The sequence below is a fragment of the Anomaloglossus baeobatrachus genome, chromosome 2, assembly GCF_048569485.1.
Source record: "Anomaloglossus baeobatrachus isolate aAnoBae1 chromosome 2, aAnoBae1.hap1, whole genome shotgun sequence".
Classification (NCBI taxonomy): domain Eukaryota; kingdom Metazoa; phylum Chordata; class Amphibia; order Anura; family Aromobatidae; genus Anomaloglossus; species Anomaloglossus baeobatrachus.
In genome coordinates this window covers 389,452,592-389,466,659 of record NC_134354.1, presented here as the reverse complement: position 1 = coordinate 389,466,659, position 14,068 = coordinate 389,452,592, and the positions used below count along the sequence as shown (strand labels likewise).

General features: G+C 42.3%; 1 protein-coding gene across 3 annotated transcripts; it reads left to right on the top strand.

Annotated features, from left to right (window-relative positions):
• The first annotated feature begins 2,109 nt into the window (after window positions 1–2,109).
• On the top strand, window positions 2,110–4,641 carry LOC142290153 (speriolin-like protein). 3 transcript variants are annotated; one of them, XM_075334096.1, is made up of 5 exons: window positions 2,110–2,347; window positions 2,560–2,601; window positions 2,989–3,033; window positions 3,117–3,259; window positions 4,287–4,641. In XM_075334096.1, the coding sequence occupies exons 1-5, from the start codon at window positions 2,119–2,121 to the stop codon at window positions 4,611–4,613; spliced, it is 786 nt and encodes a 261-aa protein (XP_075190211.1). In that variant the 5' UTR covers window positions 2,110–2,118; the 3' UTR covers window positions 4,614–4,641. The 3 variants fall into 3 exon arrangements, with proteins under 3 accessions (XP_075190211.1, XP_075190212.1, XP_075190213.1); XM_075334097.1 differs by lacking the exon at window positions 2,560–2,601; XM_075334098.1 differs by lacking the exon at window positions 2,989–3,033.
• Window positions 4,642–14,068: the final 9,427 nt, after the last annotated feature.

The window sequence follows — 14,068 nt, the reverse complement described above, 5'->3', positions numbered from 1 at the left end:
AGGATGTTCCGGTCGCTCATCTCCTCCCCTCCTTTTCTATTGGGAGGCGGTTCAGGTTCAGTGACACTGCTGTGACGTCGCTGTGACGCTGAACGAACCGCCCCCTTAGAAAGGAGGCGGTTCGCCGGTCACAGCGACATCGCAGAGCAGGTATGTGCGTGTGACGCTGCCGTAGCGATAACGTTCGCTACGGCAGCGATCACCACATATCGGCCATACGACAGAGGCGGGTGCAATCGCGCTCGACATCGCTAGCAAATGCTAGCGATGTTGCAGCGTTTAAAGTACCCATTAGAATAGGTGTTTTCCTGTTTGACCCCAATTTGTTTGATCTCAGTGATGTCACCGCGCTAAGAAATTCTGGCTCAGGCACTGATTGGGCATGACCTCTAGAGTCACTGCTGGACAGTGCCAGGCCCAATATTTCTCATAGGTTGAAGTAAAAATTCAGGGGATTTCGTGGGACCACTACACCAGTGATTGTGTCGGATATTCATGGGTTTATTTTCTATTCTTCTATTTTTGCCTTTATTCAAGTAAACTATATTTTTCTGTGTGTGAGATTTTATTCCTATTATACTTTTTGGGTCAGTAATGGGGGTGTCTACTAGACTCCTTTCCATTATTAACCACTGGGTTGGATGAGAGCTGACACTACGCAGCTGAAATCAACCCATAAACCGTTATCTCGATTAGCAATGTATCAGGGCAACTGGGAAGAGCTGCGGAAAAGTGTCAGAATTGGTGCAACTAATGTGATGCGTGAATTATGGGGTGCCTAGGCTATTTTAGGCTCAGTAGGGCCACATAACCATGGACCTTTCCAGCCGAGTAATGCTAGCCTGCAGCTGTCTGCTATACCTTGGCAGGTAATCAAAATAAAGGGGGACGCCACATAATTTTTTTTTATTCTTTATTTATTGATTACAATAAACAAGGCTAAAAACACCTTTTGGTGCCACATGAAAGCCACTTAAGGATGCAAGTGTACAACCCTGCCTAAATGCCTGCTTTAATATAAGCTCTTCTTCGTACATCAAGTCTCTCTGAAGTGCAGCATGCTGGCCAATTATAAAAATACCAGTAGCCAACATGCCTACGGCATTGCTGTGGTTGGCACGCAATCCCGCTTGTTTGGTGGCTGAAAAACAGTTGCAGAGAGGGAAAGCAACGGTGAAGGAAACGGAGAGCTGCTGAGGAATGGGGGCATCGGTTAAGTAAGGATGTACTCCATTGGTAGGCAGGAATATATTCCAAAAGAGTAACAATAAGGAAAAGTTAACAAAATCTTTTTTCCCCTTTATCTGTGTCGATTGTCTAAGCTATTTGAATAACAAGCTTATATACCCCTCACCTCTCTAGTGTTTCATGGAGATTGATTAGGAAACTAATGGTATTTCGGCAACCTTCACTTTGTGAATTTCTTTGTTTTGAGTTTAGCTTTTAATGCATATCAATAAAATGTAAATTTTAATAATAGGTATAATCTGTCACATCGTCTTAATGAAAACCTCTCACTAGGTCAAAAATTGCCAATTTTTACTATTATGTTACTCTTGCTGCTCCCATGCGTATTTTGTAGATTTTTTTTTATTTTAAATCCACCATGCAGTTGCAGAGATTTTGGCCATTTTATTTGGTGTGCTCATTATACTAATGTTTATGGTCTTTATCAAAGGGGTGTTGCTCATAGGATTCCCTGGGGGGTGGGGGTGAGTGTCTTTAGACTACTTTGCATAATTACCCTGTTAGTATTACCCATCTAAGTGAAGACCAAAAAATATAGACTATTGGGATGCAATGAATAAATAGGTTCAGATTTTTAAACCTGAATGGAGGACAAAAAAACCCCAAAACGGAACCTACAAAAGAAAACATTTTTATTGCACTGGTTTCTCATTTTTCTATAATTAATACTGTTAAATTGTTATTCCCGTGGTCACACAATACAAGTCATGTACTTATTGTTCCAATGTGGTAAATTCCTATTGCCTGCAATGACCGATGAGCTCATTATCAGGTCTCAGTGACGCTGACGGTGACATCACAGAACTTAGAATATTAGGTTTCCCCAGTGTTCCATCTCAGACATTCACCTGGTGAAGAATTTCTGTTAGGATGTTTTCAGGAGCTTCTACTAATTACAACATGGACAATCCTGGTTTATATTCTAGTGATGAAGAAGCCTTCAACACCGAGAGTTTGCGTCTACTAAAAGAGAATGCGAAGCTGCGTAAACTGATGGGGCTAATGCAGGAGAACGTGGAGCTTCGCTGTACTTTAAAAGAGCATGAAAGAAAAGCTCAAATTATAACACCTCCTGGACAACACAAGAAAGACCACAATGGTAAAACTGGGATAACACAAAGGAGTTTCCACCAAATCAGAATTTGTAATGGGCTGATGTTAACATTTCCTAATGAGATTGGTAGAATCTGGAGAAACAATGTATAGAATGGTTTTGATTGGTGAACACATTTTTTACCTTCAGTTCATTCTCTTGTATAAGTGATAGGAAGCCAGACATGGAGATACAGATTACTATTTTTTGTATTCTAGGCATGAAAGAGAAAAAAAATACAGAAATATCACAACATCATTGTGAGTTATGTTTATTACTTTAGTATTCTCTTGATATTTGATATTTCATATATTACTCCACATTTTTGAACAATTGCATTTGTCCAAGAACATAATTATGATGATTTATGACCATGAATTGTTTAGATAGAACCTGAAATGTTTCGGTAGATCTTATCATTCAGGGTTTATCATGGATTAACTATAAGGGGGATGTCCACCATATCTATTCATGATTTGTAGGTCTAGTTTTGTAGCAGTAAAACCTGTCGGGCGCCCTCAGGCTCCAAGCCCCGGGTATGACTGATACCTGTTTATCACATCCCTGGTGTATGGTTATTATCAAGGGAGTTTTATCATTAATGTTTATTACGTACAACTAATTTTAATATTATTTATATGTTCTAGACCTCAGAGAAGAAGCACAAATGGTCAATTCAGGCCCACACCTAGGTGACAATTCTTATATCTATATTCTCAATATATGTCATTGTAGGGATTTCACTAACCCTAATTTTACTATTGAACTTTTATAGACCTTGAAAACATTAAGAAGTGTCAGCGCATTGTCGGAGAGCTGGCCTTTCAGCTGGACCGCCGGATTCTGAGTGCCATCTTCCTGGAGCAACAACGAATGTATGGATACCGAGTACCAAATATAAAGGAGAAGATTATACAGGTGAGAAAACTAAAGTTACTATTAAAAAAATGAGATTTTTATTATATTTTTTTATTTTTATTTTTTTTAAAATGTAGTAAAGTGGTCACTGTGTGAATTCTTCAAACAAAATTGCATCTACATGTAGTAGAATATGGAAAAGTAGACAAGGCCTTCATTATGGCTGATGTTTTATTATGTGGACAAGGTCAAATATACTTATGGCTTATAACCACAAGGGTTCTCCTCCCAGTGTTGGTTACCTTATTTACCAATTCCTCCTATGTAGGAAAAAAAGAACTCAAGTGAGTACACCCCAAATCCTTTATCCCAAGAAGTGAGATAATTATTTTCAAAGCCTACAACCTACAATAACCATCAGTCCAGAACAGCACTGCGCAACCAGCTCTGTCCTCACCTATTGTACCATCACCCATCCTCTGTAGACTGTGAGCCCTCGCGGGCAGTGTCCTCTCTCCTCCTATACCAGTCTGTTTTGTATTGTTAATGATTGTTGTACGTAGACCTCTTTCACTTGTAAAGCGCCATGGAATAAATTGCGCTATAATAATAATAAATAATAATAATAATCTAAAGCATCTTTCATCTGCAAAAGTAAAACTTGCTATTTGAAATCCATGTTTGGAGCACATTTTACAAGTTCCTTATAGAATTATAGTACAAAAAAAGATAATTGTGCAATAAAATCCCATGATTGGGTTGTATTGGTCCCAAGTCACAGTCTGTACTATAGTTCAGAGCTATATTAATAATTCTGCAGCCTCTGAGCTGAAATCTCCCAGCATTCCTTATTTTGTTGTTCAGTTTTTGGACAGATTTTATGATAGATTGCATTTTTGGAAGTGTACTCTTTACATCAAGCACTTACTTCTCCATAATCTGATGGAAAAATTGAGCCATCACCTTGAATAATAAAAGCTTAGCCAGGCAGAAATGTGTTTGTCAATAGATTTGCCGATTTTAGCTATAATAGCCAATCCATATTGTGATTACCCCAGTATATTAAAGGTCTATATTATGATTACAGGTGACCACAATTCCAGCGACTGGAAAAGTTGATGAGAAATTAAGATATGAGTTGTACCAGCGCTACAATCACACCATGGATGAGCTGAGGAAATTTGGCTACAACCCAACAGTGCACCCACACTTTACAGAGTACATAGTCAACACCTATGGGGTAACGAAGGATAGACATGCAAAAACCGAAGATCTTTCCTCCTATAATGACCCCCAATACCTAAAGAAGATGATAAATGAGTGCATGCCAAGAGACATAGTGGAAAACATCATAATAATCCTCAACTGTCTCGTATATTTTGCCAGAGAAGATGGAAAATCTCTGCTCATCTAACCATAGAGTAGTCATTCATCTCTATAACCAAATCACAAATAATAAATGGTTTCATCTGGAAAAAAAAGTGTCTAATTTGATCTAATAAAATATACACAAATGGATTCTGCTCATTAAAAAGAAAAATAATCTTCAGGCTTTGTGCTCCAGTAGGACATGGAAACCTTACTCAGATTGTTGCCATATTGTCCTTAAACTGCTGTTTCACATTATGAATTTTGCTTTTTGCAGACTATCATCTAGTGATTATGTCTGGTATTGCTTTTTATCCTCATTTACTTGAATTTATACATACATGGCAATGCTCATGGATAAGAATTGAAATCTTGCTAGGATTTGGTGGGGGTTTGATGGCTCTTTAAGATGGCCTCCTGTTGAGAGTTGGGTGCACTGACGGCCCCAATGTACAACGTAGGATTATAACAAGGCAGTATGAGGTCTGGGTTCAGCTAAAAGTGGCCCTGTTATTAGTGTCACTTTGGAGTTTGAACCATAAGGGTCCCAAACAGAAATTAGCTTATTATGATCAGTTGTTGGAGAAAGACTTCATGCCTGGATCGGTCAGTAGCCAAAGAAGATTAGGACGGCCAAGAACCTGCTATATCGACACTGTAGCAGGACTAGCGCCAATATTAATTATTATCGCCAATAAGCCGGCTTGTTAATAATATAATATAGGCTAACACCTGATATTAATTATTATCAGATTTGACTAACAATAATTAATATATGATTAACATAAAAACGCACTTAATGTTATATATTTCTTTGCTGTAAAATATTATATATACCCTCAGCGTCTAACTGAAACGAAACTGTGTACTAATAAACAATATTTATTAAACACATTCAAAAGTCTATAGTATATATATATATTGCTACTCACTACCACAACAAAAAGCACAATAGCCAATAACACAAAACCCACAATATTCTATGAATTCCCACCCACGTCACACATACACGAATGTCCACCCAAATTTCCTATCACTAACTGTCCCTTTGAGGATAAAGGGGTTAATACCGCAATGCAATCTGGAGGGAAGCAAAGCAAACGTTAATGATACTTAGGGTACAGTCTCACTAAACGACGTACCAGCGATTCCGACCACAATATGACCTGGTCAGGATCGCTGGTGCGTCGCTACATGGTTGCTGGTGAGCTGTCAATCAGGCAGATCTCACCAGCGACCAGTGACCAACCACCAACCAGCGGCGACTCATGGAAACGATGCTGCGCTTGGTAACCAAGGTAAATATCGGGTAACTAGGCAAAATGCTTTGCTTGGTTACCCGATATTTACCCTGGTTACCAGCGGACACCGCTTAGCGCTGGCTCCCTGCACTCGAAGCCAGGGTACTCATCGGGTTACTAAGCAAAGCGCTTCTCTTAGTTACCCAATGTGTACTCCGGCTACGTGTGCAGGGAGCCAGCACTGGCAGCCTGAGAGCGGCGTACGCTAGGAACCAAGGTAAATATCAGGTAACCAAGCAAAGCGCTTTGCTTAGTGACCCGATGTGTACCTTGGTTACCAGTGTCCACAGCTTCCAGACGCCGGCTACCTGCTGCCTGCACATTCAGATAGTTGCTCTCTCGCTGTCAAACACAGCGATGTGTGCTTCACAGCGGGAGAGCAACGAGCAAAAAATGAACCAGCACTGTGTGTAACGATCAGCAATTTCACAGCAGGGGCCAGGTCGCTGCTTAGGTGGGCTTTGCACACTACGACATCGCAGGTGCGATGTCGATGGGGTTAAATGGAAAGTGACGCACATCCGGCGTCGCAGGCGATATCGTAGTGCAAATCCTAGATGATTTGATTAACGATCGCAAAAGTGTCATAATCGTATCATTGGTGTAGCATCGGCGAATTCCATAATTACGCTGACGCGACGGTCCGATGTTGTTCCTCGCTCCTGCAGCAGCACACATCGCTGTGTGTGAAGTCGCAGGAGCGAGGAACATCTCCTACCTGCGTCACCGCGGCTCCCGTCGGCTATGCGGAAGGAAGAAGGTAGGTGGAATGTTTACATCCCGCTCATCTTCGCCCCTCCGCTCCTATTGGCCGCCTGCCATGTGACGTCACAGTGACGCCACACGTCTCGCCCCCTTAATAAGGAGGTGGGTCGCCGGCCAGAGCGACGTCGCAGGTCAGGTGAGTCCATGTGAAGCTGCCGTAGCGATAATGTTCGCTACGGCAACTATCACAATGATATCGCAGCTGCGACGGGGGCGGGAACTATCGCGCTCGACATCGCAGCATCGGCTTGTGATGTCGCAGCGTGCAAAGTACCCCTTAGTGTCACACACAGCGAGATCGCTGATGAGGTCACTGGTGCGTCACAAAATCTGTGACTCAGGAGCGATTTCGCTAGCGATCTCGCTATGTGAGAAGTACCCCCTAGTCTCCAGGACTGGCACCATGAGCTGTTCCAGATGATGGGACACTGCAAAATAGGCAGCAAGAGAGAGAGAGATATAAAGAGAGGGACAGAAAGAGGGAGAGAGATATATGTATCTGGAGAGAGAAATAGTTTAGAGCTGAGGGATAGGAGGATGAGAGTTATAGCTCTGAAACATAGGTGAAGAGTCAGAGAAAGAAGACTGTCCAGAGAGAGAATGAATAGCCTATACACTCCAGTGGCCTCATATTTAAACACAGGCTGGGGTATACATGCCTCCTGTATCTGATTGAAGATGGTTTCATATCTGATGGTCACTATGAAGTGTCTAGAGTTTGGTGCCTCTGTTAATTAAATCAGGCCACCTGCAGGCATCATCTCTTACTATACCTGATAGCCTGATCTTATCTAATGGGTACAGTTGTCTATTTGTGTGATACACCCTAGTTATCTATGGTAGCAAACAAAAGGTGAATCAGGTGACAAAAGCAGACTTGTAAGACATGTAAAGTTTGGGGAATGCATTACAGTATGTGATTGGACAATTTATACTTCACGGAGATATTTTGTGGGAACTCATATGAAATCTATCCCATCATCTAATATATAAAGCTGAATGTGTGTGTATATGTGTGTGTGTGTGGTGCTGTGTGCGTGTGTGTGTGTGTGTGTGTGTGCGTGTGTGTGCGTGTGTGCGTGTGTGCGTGTGTGCGTGTGTGTGTGTGTGTGTGTGTGTGTGTGTGTGGTGCTCTGTGTGTGTGTGTGTGTGTGTGTGTGTGTGTGTGTCCGGGATTGGCATCTGCATCGTCGCAGCTACAGCCACAAAATTTTGCACACTCAGACTTCTGGACCCCGAGAGCATCATAGGCTATGTTTTGAGGGGAAATTTTAACCCCGCTCTTTACAGTTATTCACCAAAAAACCTGCCTCCATTAAAGCGAATGGAGCTGGGAGCCACAGTGCAGCCAGAACTTCAGAAAAATGCGCAGCCACGCCCTTAGTTGGAATGTTGGCGTGTCACAATGCAGCCAGGGAAAGTGACAGACACAGACAGGGTAAGAAACAGACATAGACAGAGTAAGAGACAGACACAAACAGACAGACACAGACAAAGAAACAGACTGACAGGGAAAGAGACAGACAGGGAAAGAGAGGGAAAGTAACCACCAGCAATTAACTGAAGAAGCTTGAGAAATCTCAGCCACTGCCCCTCTCTTCCCCCTATTACAGATATGCACATGTCTGACCAAAGCATTTTCATCTCTGGCAAACAGAGCCCGTCTCCTTCCTGAGTGGTATGATGGCTGGACTTTCCCATCTTGTCTGTACTTGCGTATAATTGTTTCTACAGATGAACGAGGCACCTTCAGGTATCTGGAAATTGTACCCAAGGATGAACCAGGCTCGTGCAAATCCACAATTCTCTTCCTGAGATCTTGGCTGATTTCTTTTGACTTTCCAATGATGCTACACAAAGAAGCAGTGTGTTTCAGGTGTGTTTTAAAATACATCCACAGGTGTGTTTCTAATTAACTCTAATGTTGCCAATAAACCTATCAGAAGCTTCCAAAGACATGACATCACATAGGCTGTCCCATATTATTTAAAGGATATGTGTATGTAAACCTTTGACTTTGCAGAAAGTAATAAAAATGAGTAAAAGAATTCTCTCGCTCATTATTCTGGCATTTGACAAATATAAATAATTTTGGTTCCTAATTCACCTAAAACAGGAAATGTTTATCCTGATTTCCTGTCAGATAGTGAGAAAAACATGCAGATGTGTCTTTTTAGATAGAGTATGTAAACTTCTGGTTTCAACTGTAAATGTCACCATTTGCACATACCACAAACATTTTTTTTCTAGAAGATACCTACAGTGCCTACAAGCAGTATTCAACCCCCTGCAGATTTAGCAGGTTTACACATTCGGAATTAACTTGGCATTGTGACATTTGGACTGTAGATCAGCCTGGAAGTGTGAAATGCACTGCAGCAAAAAAGAATATTATTAATTTTTTTATTTTTTTTTTTTAAATTGTGAAAAGTTTATTCAGAGGGTCATTTATTATTCAACCCCTCAAACCACCAGAATTCTGTTTGGTTCCCCTAAAGTATTAAGAAGTATTTCAGGCACAAAGAACAATGAGCTTTACATGTTTGGATTAATTATCTCTTTTTCCAGCCTTTTCTGACTAATTAAGACCCTCCCCAAACTTGTGAACAGCACTCATACTTGGTCAACATGGGAAAGACAAAGGAGCATTCCAAGGCCACCAGAGACAAGATCGTGGAGGGTCACAAGGCTGGCAAGGGGTACAAAACCCTTTCCAAGGAGTTGGGCCTACCTGTCTCCACTGTTGGGAGCATCATCCGGAAGTGGAAGGCTTATGGAACTACTGTTAGCCTTCCACGGCCTGGACAGCCTTTGAAGGTTTCCACCCGTGAAGAGGCCAGGCTTGTCCGAAGAGTCAAGGCTTACCCAAGGACAACAAGGAAAAAGCTCCGGGAAGATCTCATGGCAGTGGGGACATTGGTTTCAATCAATACCATAAGTAACGTACTCCATCGCAATGGTCTCCGTTCCAGACGAGCCCGTAAGGTTTCAAAGCGTCATGTCAAGGCTCGTCTACAGTTTGCTCATGATCACTTGGAGGACTCTGAGACAGACTGGTTCAAGGTTCTCTGGTCTGATGAGACCAAGATCGAGATCTTTGGTGCCAACCACACACGTGACGTTTGGAGACTGGATGGCACTGCATATGACCCCAAGAATACCATCCCTACAGTCAAGCATGGTGGTGGCAGCATCATGCCGTGGGGCTGTTTCTCAGCCAAGGGGCCTGGCCATCTGGTCCGCATCCATGGGAAGATGGATAGTACGGCCTACCTGGATATTTTGGCCAAGAACCTCCGCTCCTCCATCAAGGATCTTAAGATGGGTCGTCATTTCATCTTGCAACAAGACAACGACCCAAAGCACACAGCCAAGAAAACCAAGGCCTGGTTCAAGAGGGAAAAAATCAAGGTGTTGCAGTGGCCTAGTCAGTCTCCTGACCTTAGCCCAATTGAAAACTTGTGGAAGGAGCTCAAGATTAAAGTCCACATGAGACACCCAAAGAACCTAGATAACTTGGAGAAGATCTGCATGGAGGAGAGGGCCAAGATAACTCCAGAGACCTGTGCCGGCCTGATCAGGTCTTATAAAAGACGATTATTAGCTGTAATTGCAAAGAAGGGTTATTCCACAAAATATTAAACCTAGGGGTTGAATAATAATTGACCCACACTTTTATGTTGAAAATTTATTAAAATTTAACTGAGCAACATAACTTATTGGTTTGTAAGATTTATGCATCTGTTAATAAATCCTGCTCTTGTTTGAAGTTGCAGGCTCTAACTTATTTGCATCTTATCAAACCTGCTAAATCTGCAGGGGGTTGAAGACTACTTGTAGGCACTGTATTTTCTGATATCCCACACAGATTATTCATATTAAACCATGGACTCACAGAGTTTTTAAAAGCAATCAAAATCAATGTTTTCCAGTGGAAGATGCTTCAGGAAACACTCCTTCTTTTGTAAGTTTTTGGGGGAGTTTCCTGTAGCTGTTTTGGAAATGTTTTTTTTTCCCAGAAGTATTTTCTGTAGCTTTTTTAATTAAACAGTGCCCAGTTTGGAGTGGTTTCAATCAGGAGCCTCTTCACAGACATGAGGTGCACTTTTGCTCCACCAGACATTTTTGAAAAACTGTTGAAAAAAAAAATGCTTAAAAAGATTGAATATATAAAAAACAAGAGGATTACAACAGAATCTTTCAATCATTATTTAAGCGGCTGTTCAAATATTTTTTGAAAACACGGACATATTAAAAAAACTACTCAGAAATCTTGGAGTGCTCATATCCTAAGGATTGTCCAGCCATAAAGAATATTTCTAAAATCAACTTAAAATGTTACTAAAATAATAAAAATACCGACTTTACCAAACCCATGTCGCTCTCTATACTTCCCCACAGTTGATCGTCTGCCATTCAGCTACTTAACCGCTGCAACAAATCATTAGTCGGGTTTAGCAAATCATTAGTCGGGTGTCTAGATGGTAAAAGATCTTCTGCGGGGTGACATAGAGACTATCCGGGGACCGGTAAGTGTCAGAACAGAGTGGTGAGGGATTGGTAAGGTGAAGTTTATTTCCTTTTTTAACATTCTAAGCTGTTTGTTGATTTTTTTTGTGTTTTTTGCACATTTAACTTGACCTCCGCAACAAATAACAGACTGCTGTAAGACAGAAATGCCATCAACAACAAAGGGAAGACGCTAATCTACACATCACATACTCTTTCACATATTGAATGATATTACTGTAGGGAGTGCCTTAGTTGTCTGTTTTTCATACTGACTCACAGCATCATATAGTGTGTTTTAGGCTTGTTCATGTTGTTTGCCATTTTACAGCAATTTTCCACATAGGTTCTTTTCTTTTAGCACAGAAAAAGTCATTGTGAATAACATAAAGATACAATGAACAACACACTTCTTCCCTTCTGTCACCATCTGGTTTATTTATATTATAAATGGAGCAGATGGTAGAATAATTTAGTCACCTATAGATGCTTGTATTTTTGCATACAGTGGTAAAATACATTGTTTATATATTAAGGCGTAAGCCAACCTTTTAAATATTTGGACTATCCCTAAGATATATTCTAGGCACCCTCAGTAATCAGTAGGACTAGCATAGGGACGTCGAGAGACTAGAAGCTGTCTGCGGAAGTGAGTGGACCATGAGGAGAGAAAAACAGGGGGAAGCAGCATAGGCACATCACCTGAAAGACTAGGTCCCAGGCATCGGGATAGGTCAGACGGCGTAGCGTGGGAAACAGCCGCAGCAGAACCAGATAAGTGTGGTCGTGTTTGTCGTAAAGGTGTAAGAATTAATAAACCATTTACAAATATTTTGCCAAGAGTTCTCTAGTGTTCTGTCTCTATCTAAAACATCCACGGTAGTGGCTGGCTGCAAGGTGAGGTTCGCTGCCCTGAAAAGTACAGTAAGTGTTGCACACCCCGCCCGAAGTGATCTACAAGCACTGGCCCTCTCTGGTGAAGAAATGCAGAACCCTAACGGCCCAGCATCTTCGCCTTCATTCATAGGCATGGCCAGGATGAGGGTTAGGCAGTGTAGGCACCCACCTACGGAACTTCCTCTTGCGTTTCTTAGGGGGAACTTTAAAGTAAATTGCTGACTTCCTGTCATCTTCCCACTGCTCATCAAGCTCAGGGTCAAGGTCATTGCTCTGTCCCTGCAATCAATTGTATTTGCATCTGTAAGCGAATGGTCCAGTACCCACTGCTATCCTGGATAGGAGCTGAGACAGTGGCCGCTTTGGAAGGGGAGCCTGGATTAGGTGAGTATAAGTGTCACAACTGTACCACAACTTGTTCCTGCAATGTCTGCTTTTGTCATCAGGTATCGCCCTGTTCTTTCTGTGGGCAGTGCTGGTGACAGAAGAGATCTTAGAACAAGAATTTCTAAACAGCGCAGACTCTTTCCATCCACTAACGTTAGAGTGGCTGTGACCTATAGTACTTTCCAGCCGGACAGAATGGGTGTGTGTATTGTCCAACTAAAGCTATGAGTTCCTGGCTTCCGTCTACTGAAAGGCACTATGCCCTTCTAAAGCTTCCAGTTGCAAGCTATAACTTCTGCTTCCCTGGATAGCTCTGTCTTTGCTTCTTAGGGGTACTTTACATGTTGCGACATCGCTGCCAAAAAATCGTCGGGGTCACGTTGTTAGTGACGCACATCTGGCGCCGGTAGCGACATCGTAGCGTGTAACACAAATGAGTGATGATCAACAAGCGCAAAATCATTGCTTGTTGACACGTCATTCATTTCCATAATATCGGTGCTGCTGCAGGTACAATGTTGTTTGTCGTTCCTGCGGCAGCACACATCGCTATGTGTGTTGCCGCTGGAACGACAAACATCTCCTTACCTGCGTCCACCGGAAAAGGAGGAAGGAAGGAGGTGGGCAGGATGTTCCGGTCGCTCATCTCCTCCCCTCCTTTTCTATTGGGAGGCGGTTCAGGTTCAGTGACACTGCTGTGACGTCGCTGTGACGCTGAACGAACCGCCCCCTTAGAAAGGAGGCGGTTCGCCGGTCACAGCGACATCGCAGAGCAGGTATGTGCGTGTGACGCTGCCGTAGCGATAACGTTCGCTACGGCAGCGATCACCACATATCGGCCATACGACAGAGGCGGGTGCAATCGCGCTCGACATCGCTAGCAAATGCTAGCGATGTTGCAGCGTTTAAAGTACCCATTAGAATAGGTGTTTTCCTGTTTGACCCCAATTTGTTTGATCTCAGTGATGTCACCGCGCTAAGAAATTCTGGCTCAGGCACTGATTGGGCATGACCTCTAGAGTCACTGCTGGACAGTGCCAGGCCCAATATTTCTCATAGGTTGAAGTAAAAATTCAGGGGATTTCGTGGGACCACTACACCATTGATTGTGTCGGATATTCATGGGTTTATTTTCTATTCTTCTATTTTTGCCTTTATTCAAGTAAACTATATTTTTCTGTGTGTGAGATTTTATTCCTATTATACTTATTGGGTCAGTAATGGGGGTGTCTACTAGACTCCTTTCCATTATTAACCACTGGGTTGGATGAGAGCTGACACTACGCAGCTGAAATCAACCCATAAACCGTTAACTCGATTAGCAATGTATCAGGGCAACTGGGAAGAGCTGCGGAAAAGTGTCAGAATTGGTGCAACTAATGTGATGCGTGAATTATGGGGTGCCTAGGCTATTTTAGGCTCAGTAGGGCCACATAACCATGGACCTTTCCAGCCGAGTAATGCTAGCCTGCAGCTGTCTGCTATACCTTGGCAGGTAATCAAAATAAAGGGGGACGCCACATAATTTTTTTTTATTCTTTATTTATTGATTACAATAAACAAGGCTAAAAACACCTTTTGGTGCCACATGAAAGCCACTTAAGGATGCAAGAGTACAACCCTGCCTAAATGCCTGCTTTAA